Raw genomic sequence first — 11,808 nt, 5'->3', positions numbered from 1 at the left:
GGAATGCTGAGGGGTGCTGAGTGTTACTCTGGTAATATCCCTCCACATGGAGCCGGGAGCAGTGGGAAATAAAAGTCCCTCTCAACCACACATGTAAGTATACACGGCCACACATGTACATGGATCAATTCTCTCACCAGGCCGTGGGTGTTGGGGAGTCAGACCTCAGGAGCCAAGCACCCAGAAAACCAGGGAGAAGGAGAACTGAAGGCCGAGCAAGAAAGGGAGGGGAGTTGGGGGACAGAGTCCAGGGAGCTGGGGGCTGCAGAAAGGGCTGGAACCTGCATCTGGGGTTGACTCCTCAGGCTGACTGTGAACTCAGGAGAGGAGCAGTAGGTGAGGAATAGGATAGGAAAAGGAAAAAATGGAATGGAAAACTTAAACAGAAAATGGGGGAGATGCTGAGAAGAACATCGAGGTGCTACCAAAATTGCATTTAATGAACATTGAATTAGTTTGTGTCCCTCATGGTCCAAAAAAAAATTGCAATGGCCAAGATTTGTAGATGAAGGGCATTGCACTGTAGGGAGTGTGTGGCTGCAGGTACAAGAGCTGTCATACAACAACACGAGGCCAAATTTCTGTATATAAAAGATTGTAAGGGATAGCCTTCCAAATTTACTAGAGGGGCTCTGAGGACCAATCATAGCTTGAAGCAGGGCGCACAGGTCCAAGGCTGATGATGGGATGAATTAGAAACCCCTATCCTGACTTCTCCTAAATGAAGACAATTGTCTGTCCCAGAGCACGCCTTGGGAGTTTAAAAAGCCCTGGGATTAAAGACTTTTTTCACGATTTGCCTGGGCATTTTGTTTTTTAGTTTGAACTAGCCCTAAATATCTAACTCTTTGGAAGGCAGAGGTAGATTAAAAATAGCTTATTATAATAGCTAACATATGCTGAGCATCCCCTATGGGCCAGGCACTGTCTGCAGTGCTTTGATGTCCCAACTCACTGAATCCTCATAGCAACCCCAGGGAGTATGCACTTTTGATAGCTTTGTGTTATGGATGATGAAAGAGACTCTGAGAGGCTGATCAACTTGTCCAAAGACACACAGCTAGTAGACAGCAGAGCTGGAAGGCAAATCCAGGCTGTCTGACTCCAGAAGCTACACTCTGCATAATAAATGGAGCAGAAAGGAGGGTGGAAGCTGACTTGGCCCAATCTGGAGCTTTTCCATGTGAAAGAAGCAGAACTCCATCAAGCTAGTTCCGAATCCAAATTCTACAGTCGTGTTCTGCATTGAGCTGGACCTGCAGGGAGAGTTCGCTGCTTTACCCAAGCAGGCCAGGCATGGTCTGCTGCTGCCAGACCACAAGGTAGAATGTCCAGGCAAAGGCAAGACCGTTGCTCATTCTGACAATCCTCAGAATGTGTGTGGAGTGCTCCATGGATTTCTGGGTGGATGTACAATTACTTGCTAGTCTCTGATGACACAGGGTGGCGACTGAGGATAGGGAGGACCTGATACAGAACTCCAAGAGCTCAGCACTGTTAGGCAGTTCGTTCAGCCATTCCCCAAGTATTTATCGAACTCTTCCTCACGCCCACGTGGCCTTTCTTTTCTTGTTGTTACTCTATGCAGACACTCACTACCAGGTTCCCAGAAGTCCATGCCTCTGTGGGCTCAGGCACTTCCCATGGCAGCTCCTCCACCTTCCTTTCCTGGTATCCAGCAGCCCGGACTGGAGGGGCTGTCACTGACACACGGGGCTGTCTTTGTTCAACAACGCTTGGAAGCACAAGTGAGCTCTGTATTACGGCCCTTTCGGCAGGGGCGGCTGGAGTGCCTGGAAGCGACTAGTTCCAGCCCTGCTGGGCCACAGGGACCGACCCCAAGCACCAGCCATCAGCTTTGTTCCTCGAGCTTCTGGAGAAAACCTTTGATTTCATGGGGATGATTATTTTTATTCTTGCCCACTCAAGGATGAAGCCCAAGAAACAAGAGGTTGCCCCTTTCAGAGGCATCACAATGGGTTACCTCCAGCCAAACCCGCTGTTTTTTGTTATTTCTAGGTTTGGTTGGGCCTCTCTTGGAAACCATTACTATACAACTTACTTAAAGAAAGTGGAGGGATTGGGCATAAGAGACTCAGACAGAGGGAGACAGGAGCGGGGGCTATAGCTGGGAAGCTGGAGGTAACGTATTGTCAGAGACAGTGCAAGAAGAACACATTCATGTCACAATCAGATTTGAATCCATTCCATTTTGTAGTGACATTTTTAATCTTTTGCAAAGTCAAACTATTCCAAGATTGACTTTTAGCCAAGCCTGGAGAATTGGGACTTTGGGTGAAGGTTTCAGAAAAAGACACAAAACATACACACATACACACACACAGAGGGGGAGAGAGAGAGAGAGAGAAAGGGGCAAAGAGAGAAACGGGAGGGAGACTTTTATCCTAAAGTCATTGTAAATCCAAAGCAGGGTTTTATCCTCCACAGTTAAATGAGAAAAGAAAAAAATCAAGAACACCAACATTTGAGGTACAAAGACTGTCATGGACCAGTGGAAGTTTGCAAAATTATATGTAAATGACCGCAGTTTTTACTGTGGTGGCCCTGTGCATTCCCAAAGCTAATCCCAAAGAGAAAATCTACTTAGCAAAAGAAAGTTTTGTCTAATTTGGTTAACAGTTGAGAAGTGACAAAAATGCTGAATATATTAATAATTTACATTTCCAGGGTAACACTATATCTTTAATGCTTCACTGCCGAAGGGAATTCAGATTGGCTTAATGCTCAGAGAAAAAAACTCTTAAAGGCCTTCTTCATATTCTGTATCCAGCGCTGATGAAAATGGGTGTAAGACATGTGTTCCCATAATAGGCACCACCCATTCTCCCCATTTCTGCATAATTTGTTTTTATCCCATATTGCTCAATGTATATTTGTTATCCGGGAGGGCCGCCTGGTCTCACTCTCACTTCCATGCTCCATCACTTCATAGAAAGGAGAGAGCTCACATTTTATACACAAGTTATTTCAAGAACCTCTCACATGCAAGACCTTTCCTAAAGTTTAAGATTTTCTCCTGGCAAAACATATACGTGTAAGTTTCGCTTTACGGGCAATGTAATGAGGGCTTTTTTTTTTTTTTTTTTTTTTTTTTTTGCCTGTCTCTGCATAATGAAGTTTGATGGTTTACAAATTGCAGGTCATCCCATTCCATGACCTCAGCAAACAGTCTAGGTCAGAGCTTTCTTAAACCCTGTCCAGAGAAAATAGAATAAGTTAATTTACGGTCCTCCAGCGGATCTGAGAGAAGACAAATCACCACAATTCAGCGAAATGGCCTCTGGAAACAAAGAGGAAAACGTGCTACCTAATTTCGAATTATTTATTTAAAAGGCATTAAAGTTAATGAGGCACAAAAGTTCAAAGAAAAATTTAAATACCCACAAACACAAACTCAGCCAGTTGGATACATTGTTTATTTTACCTATTTACATGAAACAACGGGGAGCCCTATTTTGCCCTTTGAGTCTTACAGAAACAGGATTTTAGCTTTTGCCGTTGTAGATGCATCGCTGTGGGTAGGGCACAGATGTCCTGGAACTGAAAATCACAATCCCTTAAAAGACCACTAGCCAAGTCTCTCCTGGATTCCAAACTTTCCTCACCACGTTCTGGGTGGGGCGAGATAAAAAAAAAAAATCTCACTGGGGAAAGGATAAGGAGGACTTTTCTCTCCAAGCCTGAGAACTTAAACGGAGACCCCAGGGTCTCCATCCTGCACCAGTGTCCGAATGGTAAAGGATGGCGGGTAGGGAACAATCCCCTAAGGGGTGGGGAAGGGGCGTCTCCCAACCCGGCAGGTGCCGACCTCTCGCCGAGACGCCCAGCGCCCCCGAAGCTGGCCTGCTCTGTGCGCAAAAGGCAACGCCAGCTTCTCGGAAGCCTCTGGCGCTGAGTAGTTGTCATCAACGATGTTGTTTCTAATCCGCAACTCAGAACTGTACTTGGTTCCGGTATTTTTTAGAGGATTTTTAAATCTGTAAACTCAGCCACGCGCCCCGCTGGCCCGGGTTTCGCCGCATTCCAGACCCGCGGGCGTGCGGTGCGCGCGCGTCGGGCACTTGGCTCCGGGTAGGGAGGGCGCCCGGGTCGCAGCTGGCAACAGTCCGCCTAAGTCAGTTTGGGGCAGGTCCTTCAATTTGCATTTTCGTGAGAGCCAAGGGCAGTGTTCTTCGCCTCCCCTGTTTCTCTGAGGCTAATGCTCAAGATGGGGCGGGTGCAGGGAGCCGCGAATCCCGCCCTTAAGCGATGCCTAGAATATCTGCCTGAACCTCCATTTAACGTCCCCCTCCCTCAGACTCCACAGCGGGCCCCTCACCAAGTTACTGAGGGCTGTTACCTTGAACCCTGTCAGCCTTGCGCCCTGGGCACCGCGGAGGGGACGGGTGTGGATGAGCAGAAGGTAATACATAAATCCCTCTCTTTGGGTCTTTATCAGAAAACGTTTATTACCAGGGAGAGATCCTTCAGAAGACTCATTCGCTCTTTGCCTCCCCCAGCCCAGTTTTTTTGGGGTACAATATTTACACATTATGTGTACAATATATACAGCATTTCTCCTAAACAGCGCCCAAAGCGAGGAGAAATCTGGCGGGCGAGTGGGCGTCAGAGCACCGGGGGGTGCTGGGGCGTGTGCAGGTTAAGGGCGTTGGGGTGCGCGTGGCCGATCAGGTTGAGGTAATGCCGGTCCAGGCCCTGCACCGGTGTCAGGAAGGGGCTGTGCTGCTGCGCTGGGCTAGCGAGCGGCACTGGCGCGCTGGGCAGGTAGGGCAGCGCGGGGCTGCGGGCCGCGCCAGGCGGCCAGGGGAAAGGCCCGGCACCAGAGCCCTGCGGGAACACAGCGGCCTCGCCCGGGCTGTGACCAGCGAATTCGGGCCCCGCAGGGTGCAGCTGATAGGAGAAATCCGGCTCCGGGAGCGAACCCAGCGGCGGAAAGGCGGGCTCCGCGCCCAGGCGGGCCTTGGACTGCAAGAAGGCGAGGATGCGCGCGTACTTCGTGTCCTTGGTCTCCATCCGCTCCACCGTGGTGAGGTAATGCACCAGGTTCTTCATGCACTCGTGGTAGCCATAGTGGAAGTAGTTGGCAAACTCCGCTAGAAGTTCTGCTGGAGGAACGAGAAAGCCCGTAGGACGGACACACCCTGAGCGCCCCTTCCCCACGCGAGCCCAAAGCGGGTGCAGGGCACCTCCCACCACATTTTCTGGCCAAAGTTCCCATTTGAGGCCCGCCCTCTCCTCTGCGCAGTCTTAGAGACTGGCGAGGCACGCGCAAACGCCCTCTTTCCCTGAGAGCCTGACCCCACCCACCCCACCCGGGAGAAGGAGGTGGAACCAGCCTCCCTGGAAACCAGTTCTCCCTCGCCGCCTTGCTGTCGCCGAGCAGAGAGAGGCGCCTTCGCAGGACCCCTGCCCTCCTGGAGAGTGGAGCTCTAATAGAGCTCTCGGGAACACTCAGTCACTCCCCTCCCAGCCCCAAGGTCTCTGGGTGGCGCAGGCGCCTGGCCCAGGCGTCCCATTCCGTAACCTATGCCCACCTTTTTCCCTTCCCCGGGGAAAATCAGCGGAGTGCAGTGCTCTCAGGTACTGAACGGTCATCTCGAGGATCTCCGCCTTCTCCAGCTTCCCGGAACTCTGCAAAAGGAGGAAGGGCCCCTCGCAGCGGCCCAGCGCCTGCTGGGCGGGCACTGTGGCGCTGGAGAGGACCAGCGAGCGGACGCGGCTGCGGATCTGCGCCAGAGCCTCCTGAGGTTCGCCCTGCGCTCAGGCCCCCCGCCTGGGAGGGGCCCGCAAGTGAGGTCCTCTGTGTCCGCGGGCTCGGGCGTCTCCACAGAGTGGCCGCAGAGGCCTCCCAACGCCTGGCACCCGGCTCCGGGCCGCCAACGTTACCTGCTTCGCCAGGGCCATGGGCACTGTCTTGCCCAGCTCGTTCAAGCAGCGGTTGATCCTGTCCCTCCTCCGCTTTTCTATCACTTTATGAGAAACGGGGGTTCTCTGCGAACAGAGGGTTGTATGTTTAGGATGGCTTTGCCCGGGAAGTCGTCAAAGGCGCGGCTCTAGCAGCTGGGTGCAAACCGCCTCTCCAGCCGCGCACACTGCTCAGATTCGCTCTAGGAAGGGACTCCTGGCCCGCCACGCTCGGGCCAGGTGAGCTCTGCCCTCTGACGCCCGCGCTGGCGCGCTCCCCTTCCAGCCACCCTACCCAGGCCTTTGGGGAGGTGGCCACCAGCCTCCCGGCATGGACTTCTACCTGGTTGAGCACCCTCCTCTCTCTATCCCACCCCCTTCCCAAACCACTCGAGATTCCTCCACACTCAAAGTCCCGTGCGGGCACTTCCCTGCCATCGGTCCACCCAAGTGGCGGGTCGGTGAGTCAGATGCCTCCACCACCAGGGCGCAAGTGCCATTTGGGCTCAGCCGACTCACTTTGCGTTCCTTGAGCTTGTCTGACATCCTGGTCAGTACGCGCCCTCGGGAGAGGCGGTGGCGCGGGGCACCCGTCCACTTTTCCGCCTCGTGTGCCTCCTCGAGTGTCCCAGGTAGACTGCAGCCTCCCAACTCCGAGGGCTGCCTTATAAAGCGGTCATCTAGGGCTCCAAGTGCATTCACGAGTTGAATTATTCCATAGGATTAGGGGAGCTGCGTTTGGGGGATGTATGCATTCAAGATCAGTTTTAAAGAAGTTAAGAAAAAAAAAAAATTAGCAGCCGAGGGGGGCGAGCTGGGGGCAGATCAGCTTTGTTAATCCACGTGGCCCTTCAAAGGACACGTGATCGGCCCAGGAATAACATTTGCATGGCAACAGCTCGGGCGGGAAAAGGAGGCGGTAAACTGGGGCCGGCGGGCGAGCGAGCGCCTGCAGCAGTCGCGGGCGCGGAGCGCAGGGGCGCAGCGGCCGCGGGCACCGGGGGGCGAGGACCCTCACAAAACAGTGTCGCCTCTTTTAGTCCCACCGCTGAGTCTCACATGATCGCCTGTTTACAAATCCCAGCAAGCCCGCCGTCCCAGCGCCGAGTGCGTTTTAAAGCCTGTCCAGAGTCATTAAAGTAATTAAGTAAGCCTTTAATAGGCTGTTCCGCCGGGTTCAAGGGAGAGCTCTTGGAGACGGAGGCGCCCCGTTTGTTCCCAGGCTTTTCTCACACGACTTGGTGACACGTCCTTCTCCCCCCTTTTTGTTTACACCGCTTTATTTGTCCGGACATCCCGGCAGGTGTGGGGCTGCGGCTGGCACACGAGGCTCCCGCCTCGCCTCGCCTCGCCCCTCCCGCCGCTGTTTGGCACGCGACGCTCCCCCCTACTCCCTGACCACGTCGCTGGCTTTCTTTTCTCCCCACCCCTCCTGCTCCCTCTTCGCGGGGGGAAGAGGCTCAATTTGTAGCCTATTATCCTATACGAAAATGTCTATTGAAAAGTATGAATAGTTTCATTGGGCTAAATTTTAATAATGCCAGAGGGTGGGGGAGGAGAGACTGGCGGGCGTGTGTGTGTGTTTGTGTGTGAAGGGGCGGGTGGGAGGATTGGGGGGCAACACGGAGAAGAGTGGGCCGAGAAGAAAAGGGGGAATGCAGCTGGCCCAGGCAAGCATTATGCAACGTCACCTGCGAGAGGGGGCGCCTACAGACCCCTATTCATTTGCCTAATTTTGGTCAATTTAACAAACTTCAGGAGAAATTATTGTGGCTTTGTCAGGGAGGGTGAAGCCTTCTGATCGAATTAACAGCATGTTTTGATCCGGTAAATGTCATTAGAAAGGGAGAAACAATCGCGCTTAGAGGGCTCTGAGTAATGCGCCCAAGTGGAGACGCCAAAGCGCACGGCTCACAAAGGGAGCAAGTAGCTGCCACAGGGAACTTTTGTACCCGCCCATCGCCCAAGTTTTGACACAAAAAGGCATTATTTCATACTTGAATACGTTTAATCCAACGATTGTCTATTTTCTGCAAACATATTTTCACAGCATTGTTAACTTTTTATGTCTCCCTTTCGCGGGCGTCTTTTCTTAACGTTTGGGGGCGGGAGAGCGCAGACACTTTGGGCATCAATATTTGTCACTGAAAAGGGCCCCGTGAAGTTTGGGAAGTTGATCTCTTTTTTATGGTTTTAGAAAGCGAAAATATCGGGGGGAGGAGGAGGGAGGGAAGGCACGAACAGAAACGAGGGAGGAAATTTGCTGGACGGGCCCAAGGGGAAGGAGGGGGGCGGCGGCGGCTGGGAACTCTCTTGGCCGCCTGCGCCTCTGAGGGCAGCCTGGCCCCGCGGCCAGAGGCCACCTCCCCCAGGACGGGCCTCGCTCACACTTGCTGCCTCGGATCCTATACTCTGGGGGCTCTGAGCTTGTGGGGTGTGGGTGGGGGGTGAGCTTTCTTGCAGATTGAAACGATAAAAATGATTTTTGTTTTATGGCCCTTTCTAGAGCCACCGAACTCTCACCTCTCTAATCTTTTCCATTTGGGAACAGCTGAGACCGCTTCTCAGATTTTTCTTCTTTTCTGCCTGCCCCTAACCCTGCCTAAATTCTCTCTATTCTGCAGGGAGATGGCAGGGCCCAGCGCCCCCCTTGGGGTCGTTAGACCTTGGCAGGGGTGGGTAGGCGGCGCTCCTCTAGCTGGTGGGACCTGGGAGCCTCAGGGCGCAGAGCCAGGCCTGGGGTGCCAGGCCTCGGGGAAGCCATCGGCCCACCTGCTGCGGCCTGGGAGATGTGAGGGCTCGGTCTGCACCTCGCACCCCTAGGGTGTCCCTCTCGGTCCTGCCTCTAGTCTCCTCACGATGTTTCCTTTCTGCTTCACGCCAGATTGGACACGATCCGCACCCTCCCAGGTTGCTCTGCCAGCCGCGAGTGCCCTCTCAGGGGTTGTCGATTTCAGGATATTCACTCGCACACAAAGAGATTAAACGCGAACCCTTATCATCCAAATTAACTAACGTGAATGGGTAAAAAGGAGCGCGCACACTTCGCACTCCCACTCCCATTTTTAAGCCAGCGGCCCGGGCGTTGATCCTCTTACTGCCGGTGTTAACCGCCAGCTGCAGGCACCTTCCACGGGCCACATTTCATTCCATGCACACTGTTTAATTTCCCGGGTTTGGTCTCGGCGCTTGGCTCAAGGCTTGCCCAGGGCTAAAAGTACCCGCGTGCAGGTGAGGGGGCATGGGAAGGCCGGTGAGTGGAGACTTGGGCTCAGGGGCGCAGCCTCGCCCGGTCCTTCCGCGGCTGCAGCACTACCTGCGAAACCTGGCACGCCCTCCGCTTCAGGATAGGGAAGGAAGTATTTCCTTTCTCCCTTCTCGGTCCCAAGGCCTAGGTCACACACGCTGCCCCAGAGTGGGGCGCCTCACGGCTGTCTTCTCTTTGCTTCTCCTCGGGGTGAAGATCAGGAGTTCCCTGATCCTGACCTAGTTTCCACGCAACATAAGAGCAGAGTAGGGAAGAGCCGAGGTTCGCCGGAGCCAGCCAGCCTGCTCAGATCCCAGCCCTACCGCCCACCAGCTGGGTGAGACTTGAGGCATCATCCTGAATCTACTGTCCCTCAGTTTCCTCATCTGTAAAATGGAAATAATGTTTCTACTATGTTACCGGGTGGTCACTCCAGTGAAATAAGTAAATACAGACAAGGCACCTAAAAGAAGACTGGATCGTGCAGTTAGTGGTTTTATTTTGCCTGCAAATCTCTCCTACGGTGGCTCTTCTGTGTTTTACAGGGTAGTGTGGAGTTTGCACGGTTAGATGATTTTTCCACTTATTTCATTTTTTGCCCTCATCCCGGAGAAAGCTCTAGCCTCCCTGAAAAAGCCACAGTAATTCCTCCTGAAGTTTGTTTAATTGACCAAAATCAGGCAAATGAATGGGGGCCTTCAGGCACCCAGGTGACATCACATAGTGCTACTGGCCAGCTGTGTACTCCCAGTGTGTGTGTGTGAGGCTGAAAGGGACTGTAAGCACAGGACCCCCTCAGCATCATAGCCGTTCTCAAGGGACGCAAATATTAGCATCAAAATCAAAAGAAAGCTAGGAAGCAAGACTGCCTGGAAATTAGACAGTGCTTATTAAATATTGCTCTGCGTTCAGCCTCCTGGCAGCTAAAGACCTCTACTGGAGAACACAGCAATCACAAGCCGACTGTGTTTATTATCGTTATTTTTAATACTATTTCTTTGGCTCCATAAGTTTGACAAGCAGATTGCAAACACTGAAAGATGGCTTATTTTGTGTTTGCTTCCAGTTTTTAGAAATTGAGGATTTGTGGGCTTGGGGGCAGGGGATGGATGGAAAGAAAAGAATACAGTAACTTTAGACAAATTGCACTAAGACAAAGAATTCCAGGTAATTTCAAATCCCTCCCTCCACCCCTGCCTCCAATACACAAGTTGACTTTCTAGACACGTTAACAGGACTGGAGATTTCATCAGATGTGAGGAGCCCTGGCTGAGAGCGGGAGAACAGCAGCATGGCGGGCCCTACTGACTTCTGAGGCGCTGGGAAGATGAGGCCTGGAGGGAGCCCAACTCCCGGGCTCTGTTATGAAGTGAGCAGGATCTCAGGCTGCTCCTTCTGGAAAGGCCCATGAGAGCATGGCTCCAGCACCCCACTTCACGCTCGAGGGCCCTGAGGAACCATGAGGAGACTGGGATGCCCAATGGCAGGCGCCAGCGGCTGCCAGAAGTCTCCCATTTAGCATTTGTTGATTTGCTGTGTGAAGTCCTCCAGGGCTGAGGAGGAGGGCTGGTTTCCTCCTGTCACTGTGAAGAAGGATCTGCTCAGACTCCTGTGATGAGGGCTGGCAGCCCTTCTGTGGGACACCTGCTGCCCGTGGCTTGTATGATCATTGTCAGGAGGCATCGGCCGTGTCTATGCCCCCTTTACCCCTTTTTCTACCTCTCATGAGTCCAGTGGTAATGGCACATGCTGAGCACCCACAGTGAGCCCAAGCTGGCAATTCCAAGTAGAAAGGGACTTGGTCCTGCCTATTACAAATGTGCGCTTGAAGAAAGAAGAAAATATTCATACTGATGGTCCCAGTACAGCAGTCTCCACACAGCAGTCACTCCCAATGTCCGTCGCAGCAGCCATGGGTGGCATTGGCTATCCTGTTGGGCTGGCAGCTTCTCTGGAGTTTCCTTGCTCAGCACGCTAATTCCTCTGCTCTCTCTGGTCACCGGTAGTATTCTCAACCCAATAGTGACGCCACCAGGAAGAATCTTCCAGGAGATGCTTGTCGGTGCAGTCAGGTGGCAGTGAGAGGGGTCCTGGGGAGCACTTCAATCTCTCTAACCGCAAGGACACACATTGAAGGTGTCTGCTGCTATCTGAACCCCAGACCTGAAAGGAACCCAGAGACATGAGAAACCTGTATCCAATGCGAGGTGATTTCCCAGGGCTTTCATTTTTAGCCCCTTCGTTCTTGTCTCTGAAGCAGCTTAGTTCTCTGCTTTCCAGCGCTCTCTTTAGGTTTAGTAACAGGCAGTGGACGTAGCAGCAGGGAAGCCACAGTCAGCACCACAACCTATCAAATGATTCATGCGCTTTCACCTTCTCTACCCTTTGGAAGAAGTATTGGAAACGTTACACACTCACCACTAGAATCTCCTGCCTCCAGAAGTTGGGTTTGTTTTAAGTAAAAACTAAGTGCTCTAATTCTTTGCTACTGGAAACGTGGTCCTCAGGACAGCAGAATCTCACCACCCAGGAGCTCGTTAGAAATGCAGAATCACAGGCCTCTCCCCTGACCTCGCTGAATCAGAACGTGCATTTGAACGACACTCCCAGTTGGTGTGTGCACCGCAGAGTTTGAG

The 11,808-nt window shown here is 52.8% G+C and overlaps 1 protein-coding gene across 1 annotated transcript; it reads right to left on the bottom strand.

Moving 5' to 3' along the window:
• Positions 1–3,423: 3,423 nt before the first annotated feature.
• On the bottom strand, positions 3,424–6,840 carry HELT (helt bHLH transcription factor). Its single transcript, XM_001162841.6, has 4 exons — positions 6,313–6,840; positions 5,908–6,012; positions 5,556–5,775; positions 3,424–5,126 (listed from the first exon to the last, which is right to left on the bottom strand). The coding sequence occupies exons 1-4, from the start codon at positions 6,469–6,471 to the stop codon at positions 4,627–4,629; spliced, it is 984 nt and encodes a 327-aa protein (XP_001162841.1). The 5' UTR covers positions 6,472–6,840; the 3' UTR covers positions 3,424–4,626.
• Positions 6,841–11,808: the final 4,968 nt, after the last annotated feature.

This window comes from Pan troglodytes, chromosome 3 (genome assembly GCF_028858775.2).
Source record: "Pan troglodytes isolate AG18354 chromosome 3, NHGRI_mPanTro3-v2.0_pri, whole genome shotgun sequence".
Classification (NCBI taxonomy): Eukaryota; Metazoa; Chordata; class Mammalia; order Primates; family Hominidae; genus Pan; species Pan troglodytes.
Note: the sequence above shows the minus strand (reverse complement) of the source record. Positions and strands in the feature narration are given on the sequence as shown.

Coding starts and splice junctions, on each gene's coding strand:
- HELT (XM_001162841.6), bottom strand. CDS start 6,471: ATGTCAGACAAGCTCAAGGAACGCAAAGTGAGTCGGCTGAGCCCAAAT. Junction 5,776..5,907: donor CCATGGCCCTGGCGAAGCAG/GTAACGTTGGCG, acceptor GCCTGAGCGCAG/GGCGAACCTCAGGAGGCTCT. Junction 5,127..5,555: donor TCCCCGGGGAAGGGAAAAAG/GTGGGCATAGGT, acceptor TCGTTCCTCCAG/CAGAACTTCTAGCGGAGTTT.